This window comes from Guyanagaster necrorhizus (assembly GCF_019112545.1).
Source record: "Guyanagaster necrorhizus MCA 3950 unplaced genomic scaffold BT62scaffold_5, whole genome shotgun sequence".
Lineage (NCBI taxonomy): Eukaryota > Fungi > Basidiomycota > Agaricomycetes > Agaricales > Physalacriaceae > Guyanagaster > Guyanagaster necrorhizus.
Window position 1 is genome coordinate 1,641,648 of NW_025064884.1, and position 15,361 is coordinate 1,657,008.

Here is a 15,361-nt window from a genome sequence, read left to right on the forward strand (position 1 = left end):
TCGAGGATTCAGGGTCCCTAACTGTCACTCCGATTCGGAATATTGCTCTCCTTCTTTCGTTCAGTACCGAGAAATAAGGTGCTGCAGACTTGAGGTAAAAGAAAGCAGAATCCGAATGTTCAAACGACACCACAACTGTCTCTCTCGGAGTCGGGTTCGGCAGTTACCTTTGAGAAAAATCAGTATGACCCTTGGGGATTTAACCTACTTTTGTCCAATAAAAATCAAGATCTAGATGTAGAGAAGATAACTACTGACCTCATCAGAGCTCATTCGAACTTGACGTCGTGGAGAGTACCTCCTATGGACTCTCGATTACAAATATCATTGTCCCTCCGTCCGAGTCGGAGAGGATATATGTTGGTGGGGGCATGCCGGACTTGCCGGCGCAGTAGCTGCTGACAGGTTATGTCAAGGGTTATGCGCTACCTGAAAGGGTCAAGTTAGATCCAGGCTACTTATATAAGGATATACATATATTCATTACTTGAACTTCGAAATGCGACGAGTCTAAATTCAAAAGTGGAATATCACCACGTGTAAATCAAGCTTGCAGCAGGGGTTAATCACTCCCGTCGCGCCTTGAGGTCCGACGAAACCACATTGGTCATTCGAATACCTTCAACTTTTGCACTGCGTCTCCAAGGCTTCCTCTGGAACAACGGTCAGAGTAGAAAAAACTCCTTCTTTCCTGGCAGCAGTACGAGGTACCGTCCTGGCCACGATGTTTCTATCAACCACTGCAGATCGCGATATTGACAGAAGAATTTGAGTATTGGGGTATCCCGAAAGAGACGGACAGTCAGCAAAAGCGGTTTTCTCCTACTCGCCATCTCGAATGAAATATGAAGTTATATTGCATCCTCCTAAATGACAAGATAGTTGGCACTTCACCAACACCTATGACCAGAACGAATGACCAGTCAAAGCATTTCGGGGGTTTCTGCCGACAGGAGAAGAGGTGATGACGATGGGTCGGTGAAATGATACGCAGCAAGGTTCCGAAACGAAAAGTTGGGTGGAAGATAAGCGGCATATTACTGGATTCTGTGTGGGAGTAGATTTCTTGGTGTCTTCGTGAACCAAGGAAATTCGTTGTTCGATGACCTTCGACAACTAAGCTTATCGACATGAATCCATCTCAGCATGCAGCAATTTACTCATTGAACTGATCTTCATCCGTTCGCGGTCCATCCATCCTCCGGCATCAACTCGTGAATGTCGAGGTGAATGATAGCTTGTAAACCCAAGCAAGATGGCTTGTTCTGTAATGCATTAGAACCGCTTAGCGTGAGTCATTTTGTTTAGTAATATATCGTAAGGCTCACCAAAACTCTTCCGATAATTAGGCTTGTTGTTCGATAAATACCAAAGCTGAGCTTGCCGCAAGCCATGCCGACGAACATCATTTTGGACGCATCGTCCACACGTTATTTGCGCAAGTACCTAGACGAAAGACTTGTTAACAAGCCTGGGGTAGATGACACGCAACTAGTAACACACCTTCGTTCTCTCATCATTCACTGAGATAGACTGGTTGCCCACGAGGCGTGCGACCGCACCACAGCTGTATAGCCGACAATTCACCAGAAGTGACGGTGTATGTCAAAGCACCAACAGAAAATCGTAATCATTCTGAAAGAGGCCTAAGAGTATCGAAGGACTGGCGTAGTGGCAGAATTCCCCAGTGCCAACTTTTACATTTAGCATTTCGTCTGAAGAACGAACAAGATGTACTCACTGGGCATCCTGTCCTCTATATTGATGATAGTACGCGTAAAATTTGAAGAAACGACATGAACATGAGAGTAAGAGGCAGGGCGTATTCAAATTCCGGAGCACCCGCATACGTCCACCTTTCTTCCGAACTACCATCAATGAGTCCGTCGTCACTGTCAACTCGCGACGCACTGTCTGGCAGAAAACGCGAACACTTGAAATGTTCAATAAAGCCCAGCCTCGACTCCGACCTTACAAGGGAGTTCAGCCTCTGCAGTGAGTGTCGGTGTTGTCGATGACATCCGCTATCTGACAAAAGATATTGCTTAGGCACATTTATTTAGTCCGTCGCCATATTATCTTACCGTGTTCGCGCCAGGGATCCTTCTACATCTTGCCCAAACGGCTACTTTGGTTCAGGACCGACGCTGAAGATACATAACAACCGAGCCACCCACTACTTGTCTAGTAACAGGATGGTGTGGTTGACTTTATGGACACGGGAAGCTTCAGCAATGTAAAGGTGCCTCTCATGGAACAACTCGACCAGCACACATTTCGCTCGTGTTATCGTTGATCTCCAATGTCAGAAGGACCACAAGAACCACATGGACACGGACACCACAGGCCATATGGACACAGAGAGCATCCTCCTACTACCTGCACCGACTGGGAATGATCTGACAACTTCCATAACACTCACCTGTTGTGGAAAGATGAGGCTCTCGATGCTGCGATCCAAAACAGTGAGGCAAATGGCTTGCCACCCATTACTGTCAGCCCTGCTGCAGGACAACTCTTGTACCTGTTGACAGAGTCCATTGGTGGGGAGAGAATCTTGGAAGTGGATACACTTGGAAGGTCTGTGATCTAGTCGGTCATCCAGCAAAGTGATTCACTTCAATTTGTCAGCCTTTATGCCTACAGGGCCATTCATCAGCCACTCTTTGGTGATAGCACTTTCTTTCAAATCACTGGAACAAGACATACCATAAGGAGTATACTAGAGAAACTGTCTCATCAATGTCATTTTAATGACAGAAGTATCACCATTGTTAGTCTCCCTAGAAATTGCCATTCTGGTGAAATGCTAGCATTTCTTTTGACACTAGGTGAGTGCTAAGTGCTCTGTGTGTGGCTTTTTTCTTAAGGAAATCCTAACAGCACCTAGATGATGCAGACTTGGACTCTATTTTCTGTCTTATTAGGTTGAGTACTGAGTACTTAAAGGGTAGCAGAGGGACGATCAGCAAGACAACAAACAGAGACAGTGTTCAGTCCCTATCCAGAGACCTTTATATTTGATGGTCACTCTTGGTGGTCCAAGTGTATTATCATCAGTCCCTCCCTCTCTCTTTCTAGCAGCTAATATCTTTATCCAGCATGGCCTCATCTCCTGAGCTCCTTCCTTGCCTTCATCCTGACAAATCTGCTCTCCTTCGAGGACTCGTTGACGACTACAAACAACGGCATCATGACCGAGCCTCGACTATCGCAAACATTGTGAGAACCTCTGAGGCCACCTGTCGAGAGCTAGGAGTTGAAGACCCAGACAGGTCATTAATCATACCCTATATTGAAGAAATATATGCTTTCGATGAAGAGGAGAGGAAAGGAGCCAAGTGTGCATTCTCATTTGTCCAAAACTCCGACAAAAGCAGTGTAACTCCCCTCCACTGCCGAGTTCGTGACTACATCGACACCTACACCAGTGGCCTCACCGAAGCGCTCTGCAGCGTCAGCCTCTCCTTTGGTGCCCCTACATTCCCCTATGATCAGTGGAAGAACATTCTCCGAGACGTTTATGTCGATTTCGACCGTATCTATGGGTATGACATGGGCCTTGAGCGCCAGGTGTGCAGTGCCTCGGAGTGGAACTCGGCCTTTATGGATTATGAGGCTGCCATGTTATTTGCATTTCCAGGACGGGAGGCAGAACTCCAGGTGTATCGCAGACATATCCTGAAACTCTTCTGGCGTTACCAGGAGTGTTTCCATGGGCGGATCCTTGCTTATGATCGGGCGGTGCGCAAATTCGTTGGAGGGCGCCGAGACGTGCTCTTCAATGAGATAGGAAAGTTCAATTCGATCCGGGTGGCTTACCTGCGTGAATCTGGTGTTGTGTTTGACCTTTCAGATTCAGGCACCAGTCGGAGTCCGAAGCGTATGCGGATCGAGCTGTAGATATTGAGGTTACCTTTTCGAGTCACTCTGCGGGCTGTTAGGACTAATGATTTTTTTTTGCTTCTACAGCATAAAGTTAAGACCGCAATATCCATCAGGGGGACGGGATGACCTGTATTTCTTTTACTCAAAGCTTGAAGCGTGACTTCCGAGCCCGAGGTCAATCAAGCGGATGTTGTTTCACAGAAGTATTCCGAGTCGTACGTGTAGTGTGTAAGATCGTTGAGTCAATTTCAGAACAATCTGACATTTCTTGCCATTTGAGTATCTTTACCCAGAAATACCTAAAAAATATATGAAGTTTGTTTTCAGTACGAATTTTTGCGAATAAAATAGTATAAATATTTGAGAAATTTTATCGTATTTAGCAAATTTTAGGTAAAACAATGAAAATTTAGATAATTTTTTGCAGTAAACAAACTGAAAAAACTTTGCGTATTTTCTTGATATTTTCACGTGAAAATATGTTAACTTTTGTCGAATGATACAGTTTATGATGGTTTTGTGAATGAGGAAAGCACCAGAGTTCGAGGATTTGGAACTGGCAAGGCGTCAAAGCCGTTCACTTACCCGCCATAAACTCGAGGGGCTATCGTCACCCGAGTCATTTAATTCTCCTTACATAAAGCGGTCGAGATCTTCCTAGGTGCCCTTTAAGTCCTTGTTCACCTCCGATTTATTCTATGAGTACTAATATGGCGTATACCTTGTGCTAAACAGTCCACTTTCGACGAAATACCGATGATACTCCTTGTCGCATAGTTACAGATGACCGTGTTTTAACAGAAGAGTCCGCAACATAGCCATGCCGAGGAATGTTCATTACTGTCTCTCGACAGGGACAAGTTGCTTTGCAAAGGGATGAGCACCATGGGAAAGGAAGGTCATTGTTCCTGTTTCATGTATTTCTACACCAGGACCGGGTAGCACTTCTATACTCATTCAGACTGTCAGTCAAAGCATACCACCAGGTTTCCCAAGCGACCTTCCACGCGCATAAAGACCACCCACTCCCAACACACAGCAAAAAAACAAACACAGCTGAAACCATGTTTTTGGTCGCCATCTTCCTTGCTCTCCTGGCTGGCTTTGTCTCAGCAAACGGGGGTGTAATCACTACGCCAACCAATGGAACTGTTATCATGCCCGGCGAATCCTTCGCTTTCAGCTATGATCCGATGGCGGATTATAGCATATCCACATACAACTACACCGTCTTTCTTTTCACAAAACTTCCTTCGTCCCTTTTCTCCTCCACCGAATGGTCGAACGGGCACTATTTTGGAAGGTTCGATTATCCCAATTATCCGGGCAAGTTTCAGCCGCATGTCAATCCGGTTTCAGTAGACTCATGGAATTGCAGCGGTACCATACTCGACCCATCCAGCCCCAGCTAACCTGACAATGCCGGACTTTTCCCAGAGTCCCCGTACTGGATGGGGTAGTGGAGCGAATGTCACCAATGCGACGGTCTATTTACTCGTCCTCGAAGAATGGCTTACAGGATCGGTAAGTTCTGTTCCTGATGATGATGGGGGTCATGAAACTTAGAGAGCTTTGGCAGGACAATTTTGGTTTGACAATGAGTCTTGCAATCAATGAGCTCATTTATAATGGGACCACGTCGGGATCGTGATCGTCAACTTGCCCACATTTTGGACCCTCGTGAATACGTACAGATTTCTGGACACCATTTTCACAAATAGCTGTTAGCTACGACGTAGTCAGCATACATGTGGATTAAGAAAGCGAATAATTAAATCTCTCACTTGATATGAACGTGCTAACGACATTTATATAGCCTGGGGATTAATACATGAAAAGTCATTATCATTTAAGCTCAGAAACTTCACATTTCAATCACTCAGTCGTTTGCAGTGATCCGGGTTTCCAGCAGGATTCTGCAATCACATACAGTTAATAAACAATACGTCAGAGGAACGACATGAAGAAACATACCAAAGCCCATGTTGGAAAAGCCACCGACTTTCCACTACCCCCACCAACAGCAAACGTCCATACGAAAATCATAATAGCGGTTCCTCCATCCAGTGCAGCACTCATCAGGAAGCTATCAAGATATCTGCATGAGTAGTGCCTCAAACTGACATCGAAAACACCTACTTATACTTCCTGAACCACGTCGCACGATATTTCCTCAAATAATACTGGGAAAACAAAGCGAGAACAAAGGAAGTAAAGACACTCGAATTGATGCCCACGCTCAGATATCCCAGTTCAGCGACAAAAATAGGTGTGAAGACTTTGTCGAATCCAAACTTGGGGTACCTCTTGTGCAGCAACCAGAACGGAATGGGGAATCCGAGACCGGCTAAGAGCATGTACGGCACGAACTTCAGAGAATGATATTAGTGGTTGATATATAGCCCGGTAATAATGGAGAACTTACCCCGTATCTCGTTCCTGTCGCGTACAGAGGTTTACCCAGGGCACCCCAAGCAATGGCATCACTGTTGTATGATTGAACCTATCAGAAGTCTGTTAGTCGACGGACGTACCGACGTGTAAGAAGAATACCTGCTGGCCCGACCAAACGTTAGAGCCCTGAACATCCTTTAAGATATCCCTATGGGACGTCACCACGGTTCTCATGATGACAAAGTTGAGCAGGCCCCCGATGACGGTGCCAATTGTTTGTACCGTGAACGTGACACGGGGAGGGAGTTTTGTGTATTGGCCCTTGGTGCAAAAGGATCAGCTTCGATATGACAGTTAAATGAGAATTGTGATTATTACCAGCTTCAAATCCTTCATCAGGTAGTTCGCCTGAGTAACACAGTTGTACCCGTATCTGAGAAGAAGATTGGTCAGAAAGATAAACTCACAAGAAGTTCCAGAAGCTTACAGGGTGAAATACATATTGGCCACAGGTTTGCCGGGAATAACAGCTCCCCCGAGCATCTGCACCATGTTCTCAATAGACGGTGCATACCCGACGGTGCAGTACAACTATCGCCACCACATGAGCTCGAATACGCAGAGAAGAGAATCAGGGCTCACCGTCCCAATGATGGGCACGAACATCCATCCAAAAATCAATGCCACAATCGTACCCCACCAAGGCAAACCAGAATTAGCACCATAAGTCGTTCCGATCGCCATACCAAAACACGCGACGAAGATCGCCAGATACCACCAGTTTGACATTTCTTTGTAGATTTTCATCCTGCGGTAGTGTGGATCTTCACATTCTTTTGTCTGTCTCTAATATAAACACGAGAAGAAGCAGCACAAAAGGAGAGAAACTAACAGCAGAATCTTGCAGAATCTTATAGAGGGTCTTGAAGTGCCACAGGAAGAAATGAGTGATGGCCGCTGTTTGGGTTGCAGGGGTTGTTAGCACAGTGCACCTATGTCCAAGCAGCTGCCGCACTGACCTCCGATATACATCGTCCGACTAATTTTGTACAAGAGCTGAGACGCCGCATACCACGGGAGTCCAACAGCCCGGAGCTTTTCCTCGTTGAGCGTGAAATCGTCATTGAGAATAGCCAACTGGTCGTACTCCGTCCCTAGACGATAGGTAAGATCCATAGCAAATCATTAACGGAAAATGAGATGAGGCATACCGTTCTCGAAGAAGAGCAGCTGCGTTAAGAATGGGAAGTTCTGCGTGTGCCACGTATTGGCAGCATAACAAGCGCAGAACGCGATCATACAGACGGCACATCCGGCGTAGAGTGAGAGCTGTGTAGATAAGGGTGTGAAGAGCGATCCGATATCACCTCCGCCCGATCCAACGTACACCCAATCGAAGCACAGCGAGAATGCACCGAGTCCCTCGTTGCCTGCCGCACCTCCGAATATACGGGTAACCCATGCACTATCTTGTATGGCAAGACAGAAGATGGATACTCCGGTCAGCGTTCTGGAACGATAATTAACTCTGATGAAAAAGCACGTAAAGGAAACAAACCCACGGAGCAATATACTCGGGGAACCACTCCCATACAAATATACCGAAGAACAAAAGCCAGAAGAAGCGCAGCCTCTTCTTTTGCATCACGGCTTCTTGGCCACGATGGAGTACATCAAACAGCTGGGCTGTCGGAATTACCATGGGATAGATGGCGAAGGTCGGATACACAAGAAGCATGCGCATAATTCCCGCCATGCCGTATCCGATGAGCTGCGAACTAATAAGAGTAAAAATCCCTACAGCGGCATTGGGCCGGACATTGTAGTACAGGTCTTGCGCAGCGAAGATGCTGATAGCCAGAGCACTGTTGGAGGCCGTTGAAGACATAATAGTAATCGCAACATGTTCTTTCAGGTCTGTTATATCATGAAATCAGAAAGTGAATGAATGACAGAACATCAAGAAGGCACGGCGTACTGAATTTGCCCGGATTCAGGAACCGCCAGAACCAATTATTTGGAAGGGTGCCAAAACGCCAGAACGTGGTTCCTGGTCCAGGTATTGTCTGCTCCATGAACTAGAGAAGTAGGGAATCAGTAAAGAGAATGACGAGAACTAAGTTATAGACAACGGACTAACCCGACCAAGAATATACGAGATAATTTGCAAGAACAGCGAGCTCACGTATATTGTTTGCGGACGGAAGTACTGCGATCAGTGATCAGCTCAAAGTTTCGCTTGCCGATAAGCACAGCAAACGCACGAATATCTGTCCCAAGACGGCACCGAAACACGACAGACCGAGGGAAAGGAGCCACATTCTGAACGTGAAGATCGGCAACGTCGGATCATCCTCTAGGGAGAGCAGACGGAGGGCATAGTCCGAGTCGGTTTCTGTGATGATAACTGAAAGAGTTGTTCGCACAAGGCAAGAAAAGAGACATACGGATAGGCCTTTCCTTGCCATCTGGTCCCAGATCGATGAGTCGCGGACCATCGGCGTAGACTTCCCCAATTTCGGAAACATCTAGCGACGATAACCGCTTCTCGTCTAGAGGTTCAACAAGGCCTCTCTCGTCCTCGACGGACGAAATAACCTTGACGCTATCGTTTGACTTTTTTTCGTCCAACGAAGCTTCTTTCACCTTGCGAAAGGTTGGTACGGTAACCATTGGGAAGGAATGGGTTCAGGCAAAGATCCAACCCAACACCGGGAAATTATCGAAGCTTTTATGAGTGAAGGGACGTATCATTGTAGCATGTGGACAGATAAGAAGGGAAGGGTCATATGCATGTCTTCGGGGCATATATAGGAACAAGCGGATGTTCCTTGTCGATTCGAATGACGAATAGCAGCATTCCGGGGCCTAGTATAAACACCCGGGAGCTTCATATTTCTATATGCATGAACACGAAATCGTCGCGGAGACGGACGTGAGGAATGGTTCACGGCGGACACGGCGAGCGTAAGGTGAGGTAAAAATGATGCCATGTTGAGCAACGTTGATAGGTGCCCAACCAAAAATATGCAAGTTTCTAAAGACAGCCGCGAATCTCTGGCATAAAGCCAGGCAGATCCACAATGTTCTCGTTGCGGCCATCCTATGTGAAGGCAACAGTACCCGGGGCCAGGTTGGCATGCAAATGCAGGTGATTGTCGCAATAGGCAAGTGGCAATCACAAGCAACGATATCGACAAGGAACAGCAGAAGATGAATCCATCAATGGTAGATTAGAAGATGTTCCTTTATCACTTCCGTTATTCTAAGAAGTTATCCGGTCGGGTTTCAAAAAAGTAAACACTATGCAATGGTATACTCACTGGCGATGAGTTATAGAAAAGTATAGGTCAACGTGACGCGCCGCCCTGTGGCAATCTGCAAGCGGGACCGTTGATAAGATGGATTCACTTGACCCATCGATAAACCCAACGACGGAAAATAAACCGACCAGTACTTAACGCGTAAGCAGTTGAAAAGCGTGATAAGAATATATCTACGCGCCTGGCTTGCAGAGGGCTAGAGAAGACTATATGTATTGGCCCACACGAGGAACAAGGAATTAAGATGCCAAAGAAGTGCTCTTTCATGAACAATGACAGGTCTATACAGCCGCTTTCTATAGTGTTGGTACTCCAGAATAAGTCTACGGCTTATCCGGGGAAACTGGCACCGGTAGCAGTACCCTAACAATGAGTGTATAAATGGCTCGCGAGGGCAAGGACGTACCCGAGCTGTCCGGTCAAAGTCCCTAGACCATGCGGTCCACAGCTGAGGGATTAGTCCACAAAATGATGAACTTGAATGGTTGTGGTAAGAGCGAAAAGGGTCCAGGCAACACGCCGATGGTACTAAGATGATCGGTGTTCAACTATACAGCGTAATCAGAAACAGGGACGACAAACCCACCGAGATGTTGTTCTGATACCACAGCCAGATATTTATGTCTGCTACAAAAATCATCGTGAGCCGATAATTGGACGATCAAAAGACTCCCGCCTACCCGTGTTCAACGAGTAATCCCCACATATCCTTCCAGTTATCTCCAAGATACGAAGTCTTTCCTTCTGGGTACGCGGAGGTAGTAAAGTGCCGGATTCAAAGCAAGCTGACCAGAGAAGAATGAATCGAACATCGCAATAATCAGGTCGTAACTCTGGGACCTAGTCGGTGATTGACCGGTATTCAGAGATGAGCCGCTGAAAAAAAATCGCATGCCGCAGGTCTCTACAAAACTCAATTGCTCAAGCCGACGACGCAGTGTCCGGAGTGAGGCTGGTGACCAATAGTTCGGTGTCGTATCCGTCGTCATCGTGGTAAGAAGTCAAAAGTTGATCGCTGTGTTATTACACACTCCGCTACCCACCATTTTTACATCTCTACTTACCTATACAGAGCTTGCCATAAAATTACAAATGTATGGAAAAATTATTTGCTTTTGCGTAACACCACTGACCTATGCGAGATGGAGCGAAGGTGCCACATCAGGCCTATTCCTCACAACCCAAGTTGAAAGCCCCACCACCACCACTCCATTAGCCATCTCTTCCCATGCATTCCTAGGATTCTTAGCACACCCCAAGCCAAGCATATCTCCCAGAATTGTAATCAAGAGATCCCAGCGTTGCTGATCTGCACTTGGCCGTGGAACAGGACTCGAAGCATTATGCTGAGGTCTAACGTGCCGGCTGGGAGGTTTCAAAAGTTCTTCAAAACGTGAGGTGATGCAGGAGAGCACACGATCACAGTCTCTGGCGAAAGGATGCACGGTAGGAGGCTGGACCGCAGAGAATAATGTGTAGAGCCTATATGCTTGTTCGTACTGCGAGGAGAATGAAATCTCTTTAATGATGATTCCGATCATCAATTCGTCTAATGCCTCTGTGTGTCGGTCGCTATATCGAATGGTCCTCGACTCAGAAATGGGACGAGTGACCGGATCCCACCTGTCTTGGGACGCTGACGCCTGCGATGAGCCAGAGGGATGCGGGGCTGGAGGCGATATGGCTTCGGCCTTTAATTTTGCGTTAACAATGCGATTATTCGATTTTTTGAAGCGTTTTGATAAGATATTTGAAGCGTGGGGACCAGCTGCAGTGGATGACGGACTAGCACCATGCGAAGACTCGGATTGTGTAGATGGCGGGGGCTCTGCTTCCGAACCTGTCCCGCCTTTCTGGAAGCTCCCACCAAGCTTCTCAGCCTGTGTTAAGGGAGAGGGTGATTGAGGCAGCTCAGCCTGTAGCTGATGAAGGGCGGGCTCATACCGACTTTTATGCGGGTCCTCAAGTTCAGATGTGGTGTCAATATAACGCTCCAGGGTCTTCATCATGGATTTCTTGGACGCAAATGTGAGGGACCCGCCGTCATTTCCATTGAGAAGAAAGACAGAGTTGACGTCAAACGTCTGCTGCGACGTCAACTTTGTTATTTGGAAAGTAAATTGATCCTGCTCCGACATCCGGTACTGATCAGCACTAGTCAGGTCATCATCCCAGGCTGGAAAGTCCGAGTCGTGATACCTGCAGGTCGGGTGCGGTAGTGGTATATAAGCGAGAGTGCTGTCCAGCAACGAAATCGCTTGGGCATGAACCAGACTATTGCGTAGAATAATGGCCAGGCGAGGCCCAACGACAAATACGCGATGGATGTGACATTGCTCTGATAAGCCTTCCCATAAACCGAGTCCACTATTCGTTAGGACGAACTCTTCGTCATCGGCTGGCTGGCAAACAGCCAGGTAGAACATACCTGCCTGTCGCTTATAGACTGCGGCAGGGGTGCTTGATATATCTACACTGCTGGGCAATGGTCCCAGCTCCATATACGTTGCTAAACCTTGCTCCTTTACAAGAGAAGCCCCATCGTCTGATATCTGCGCATCAAGGAAACAATGTAAGAAATGGAGCCATATCTCAGAACTCGTATGCAAGGCTAGACTTTCCCCGAAGCGTTTGAGCTGCTCCATGATGAGCGCATTCCCAGGATGATCAGAGTTGGCGTGGGAAACGGAAAGCGCTACAGTTCGATAGTGCATGAGAAAGAGGAACTGGCGCAAGCCGCCGAGCTTTTGTCGTGTGATGGTAAATGTGCCATCCTTATCGACCGCTTCATGCATCTGTAGGATGACATCGGCGGCGTTACTCTCAAGTCGGGAGAGTTTTTCTTCCAGGTGATTAACATTGAGGGGGGAGCGAACGTCCCTGTAGAGGTTCATCACCCCGTAGACAGTCGCGATAGGGCGGGTTTGAATGGTTCGGGCAGCAATATTATAAAAAAAGACGTCTCCTGGCTCCTTGCCGGTGCGTTTGAAGGCCTTCTGACGCTCTTTTTTCGACCTAGGATACGATGGTGATGAGACAAGACACATCGTTAGGGAAAATCGTCGACTTACATTTGACCACCTACTTGGAACCTGCGCAGGATGAATCTGGGTATGATATGGTGGTACTGGTCACCATCAGCTTTGGGGATAGAAGCGAAGGGCGGACGCTCAGTCATTGCAGAGATGATGATAGTAACGAAGGAGCGTGGGAGCAGGCGCCTAAGAGTGGGCACGAGCTCTTTAGCCTTCGAAAATGATGGAAAGAGCGCGCTTGCACTAATGTTCCGATCACAATTTTTAGCATCATCGCTGAAATCCTATCCAACGTGGACCCTACCGTCGAGCTGCGTCGATGTATGGACCATCGGTTGCAGTTAAACTTTGTCTCTTCGCAATTTCTGAGATCATCGTGGGTCCATAGATCATGGTGGTTATGTAACCATCGACGCGCTCCCTCTGCTTCTACAATATTTTCGCTCGCAGGCAACGGGTCTATCGAGGAAATGATTAAACGTGTTCCTTTCCGTCATATAGAACCAACGAACAGAGACTCCCCAGACGTACCGGTGAATTTGACGCTCTATTATCAAATAAACAGCCTTACTGAATTCTACTGTTACTTTCATGAGCCCTTCGTCCCGTCGTCCAAAACTTGAAGCTGGTTACGGGCGTAATGACAAGCTCTATGCTGTCCGATTCAGAATCATCTACGACTTTGCGATTAATCTTCACCATCTCGATCGCCACACGTAATATTGGACCCTCAGTTACGAACATATCATAGCCAGCTTTGAAAAGCTAGGGCATCGGCACAACCCATTGTTGTCATTTTTCCTCGTTTTCTTTGATAGACGTTGTGTCGACTCGCCTAACAAAAAAGAACATTAATAAAGTGCAACAGAGGGCAGGGAAAGACACACTGAATATAGATGCCAAGCAGACGACTCTATCATAGGTTGTTAAATTTATTAATGTCAGACGCCTAGACAGTCATTTGAATGGCCAAAAGCAAACTGAGCAAATGAGTTGGTGTTCGGGAATCGATTTTTTTACCGTTCGGATCCGGACCACATATCCGATAGGTGTGAATCACGTGCTATCGGCGCGCACCTTTGGCAGAACTTTTCTTGTATTCTGCCTCAACAACGTCCCTCTCAACGACAACGCACCTCTTATTCTCTTTTTAGTATTCACCTCATTTTGAGCGAACTTTCTATCCACTGCCGGTTTCTCAGGCTACAACAATCTTTTGATTATTTAATTCGCCTTGTATTTTGGAAGATGCTTTTGTAGTAAACGCGCTTCTCAGAGAGCCGTCAACGCTGCTCGTGGTTACGCCTTGTCTACACGGGGATTATTCGATTCCATATATAAAGGATACAGGCCTGCTATGCTTAACAGCCTCCCCCGCGCTCCCGACGTTCCACTATGTTTCCATTATCTCTATTCTCGTTCACTGTCCTGCGGTCCTTGTTCATCTCTGCGTTATGTCTCTCTTTTTCTGTCTATCTCTACACATTCATCTCCTACTGTCGTTCCATGGGCACCAAAACTGTCTTAACCATCATGAAAGAAGAATGTTGGCTTTTCGTTCGCTGTCCACAAGAGCTCGCCGAAGCAACGGCTAAAGCCCGCCCCCCTATCCCCCGCCGAAAAGTTTTCTTCCCTCCACCTGCAGGGTACGTCGAGTTAGGAAATGACTTTCCCCCCCTCTGATCGAAACAGGCATATGCGCGTGCTGTTTTACACCCACCCACGCTACTCCGCGTGCAATCGGTACCCATGCATCGAAGGCGACTTCCTGCTGACTGGATCCGGAGACCTCAATATGATCCAAGTTCGAGAGGCCTTCGGTTTAGAGAGCTGTTCGGTCTGTGGCTTTCCTAGCGGACCGCTTGACACCAGGCTCACGAGAACGCATGTGTAGATCATTCAGCCTTCCGGGAAGATTATCGCCGAAGGTGTCCAATTTGAACGTATCTTTTATCACGGTCTGTTAGACCTATGCGATTCAAATGGATGTCTCAGAATTACCGGTTCGTTTCAACCCTCTTCTGATACCATGGATGCTAACTGAATGCAGAACCATATGTCTCTGAGTCTGTGCAGATCCAGCGCAAGATACGTTGGGCTATGCTTTCCTTGACTCGTTCCATTATCCTTTTCGTGTGTGCCATCGGTGGCCTTATTTACGATTTGACTATACCTGTCGTCGTTATGGGCGACAACATTCTGAAAGAGATAGGCCCATTATCCGAACATATGGCGAAGAGTATTGCTTAGAGGTAAGATGTGATATTTTTCTGGCAGATCTAAACTGAGCACGGACCAAAAAACAGTTTGCGTCTCCCTATGCCCACATCTTTTATGTCAAATCATAGTTGTTGTATTATTTTTTTCAAAGTATGCGCCCTTTGGGTAATATATGTTTCATCTTGAACACACCACCCAGCGCGCCTCAAGATGGAACCGTACGACAATTCTGACCCAGATTCTCCTATATGTAGGTAGTCTTTCCATCCGCTGTTCCAGGCCCTTCGCCCTACGACACCATTTGATGTGTGGGAGCTCCAGGCAATAAAACAGAATCACTCTTGATGGTTTCAATGCGCAGAATCCCCCTCGCACTCAGTCTTGGAAGGCTGGACTCTACCATCAATACCCGTTCCAACCTTTGTTTCTCATCTCTATTGCAGCGAGGCCCACGGCGAATGCAAGGGCCAAACGCATTATGGTTGGGCAGCTGAAGTCGCA

At 47.1% G+C, this 15,361-nt stretch overlaps 5 protein-coding genes across 5 annotated transcripts; 3 read left to right on the forward strand and 2 right to left on the reverse strand.

Moving 5' to 3' along the window:
* Positions 1 to 3,441: 3,441 nt before the first annotated feature.
* BT62DRAFT_872341 (uncharacterized protein) lies at positions 3,442 to 3,837 on the forward strand (the record flags this gene model as incomplete). The annotated part of the gene is made up of 1 exon (XM_043182528.1): positions 3,442 to 3,837. A coding segment is annotated over one exon (396 nt), but the record flags the coding sequence as incomplete, so codon positions are not given.
* Positions 3,838 to 4,792: 955 nt separating this feature from the next.
* BT62DRAFT_928805 (uncharacterized protein) lies at positions 4,793 to 5,592 on the forward strand. The gene is made up of 3 exons (XM_043185579.1): positions 4,793 to 5,214; positions 5,267 to 5,412; positions 5,468 to 5,592. The coding sequence occupies exons 1-3, from the start codon at positions 4,953 to 4,955 to the stop codon at positions 5,537 to 5,539; spliced, it is 480 nt and encodes a 159-aa protein (XP_043043519.1). The 5' UTR covers positions 4,793 to 4,952; the 3' UTR covers positions 5,540 to 5,592.
* Positions 5,593 to 5,759: 167 nt separating this feature from the next.
* BT62DRAFT_885845 (OPT oligopeptide transporter) lies at positions 5,760 to 8,955 on the reverse strand (the record flags this gene model as incomplete). The annotated part of the gene is made up of 16 exons (XM_043182850.1): positions 5,760 to 5,804; positions 5,863 to 5,974; positions 6,028 to 6,257; positions 6,314 to 6,391; positions 6,442 to 6,603; positions 6,661 to 6,715; positions 6,770 to 6,873; positions 6,925 to 7,122; positions 7,175 to 7,239; positions 7,302 to 7,436; positions 7,494 to 7,792; positions 7,845 to 8,199; positions 8,261 to 8,360; positions 8,423 to 8,491; positions 8,547 to 8,677; positions 8,730 to 8,955. The coding sequence occupies 16 exons, from the start codon at positions 8,953 to 8,955 to the stop codon at positions 5,760 to 5,762; spliced, it is 2,364 nt and encodes a 787-aa protein (XP_043043520.1).
* A 1,427-nt stretch (positions 8,956 to 10,382) lies between these two features.
* On the reverse strand, positions 10,383 to 12,873 carry BT62DRAFT_620150 (uncharacterized protein). The gene is made up of 2 exons (XM_043181629.1): positions 12,677 to 12,873; positions 10,383 to 12,620 (listed from the first exon to the last, which is right to left on the reverse strand). The coding sequence occupies exons 1-2, from the start codon at positions 12,781 to 12,783 to the stop codon at positions 10,739 to 10,741; spliced, it is 1,989 nt and encodes a 662-aa protein (XP_043043521.1). The 5' UTR covers positions 12,784 to 12,873; the 3' UTR covers positions 10,383 to 10,738.
* A 1,273-nt stretch (positions 12,874 to 14,146) lies between these two features.
* Positions 14,147 to 14,890, forward strand: BT62DRAFT_1002361 (uncharacterized protein; the record flags this gene model as incomplete). Its single annotated transcript, XM_043176842.1, has 4 exons — positions 14,147 to 14,286; positions 14,333 to 14,477; positions 14,535 to 14,643; positions 14,691 to 14,890. The coding sequence occupies 4 exons, from the start codon at positions 14,147 to 14,149 to the stop codon at positions 14,888 to 14,890; spliced, it is 594 nt and encodes a 197-aa protein (XP_043043522.1).
* Between the last annotated feature and the right edge of the window lie 471 nt (positions 14,891 to 15,361).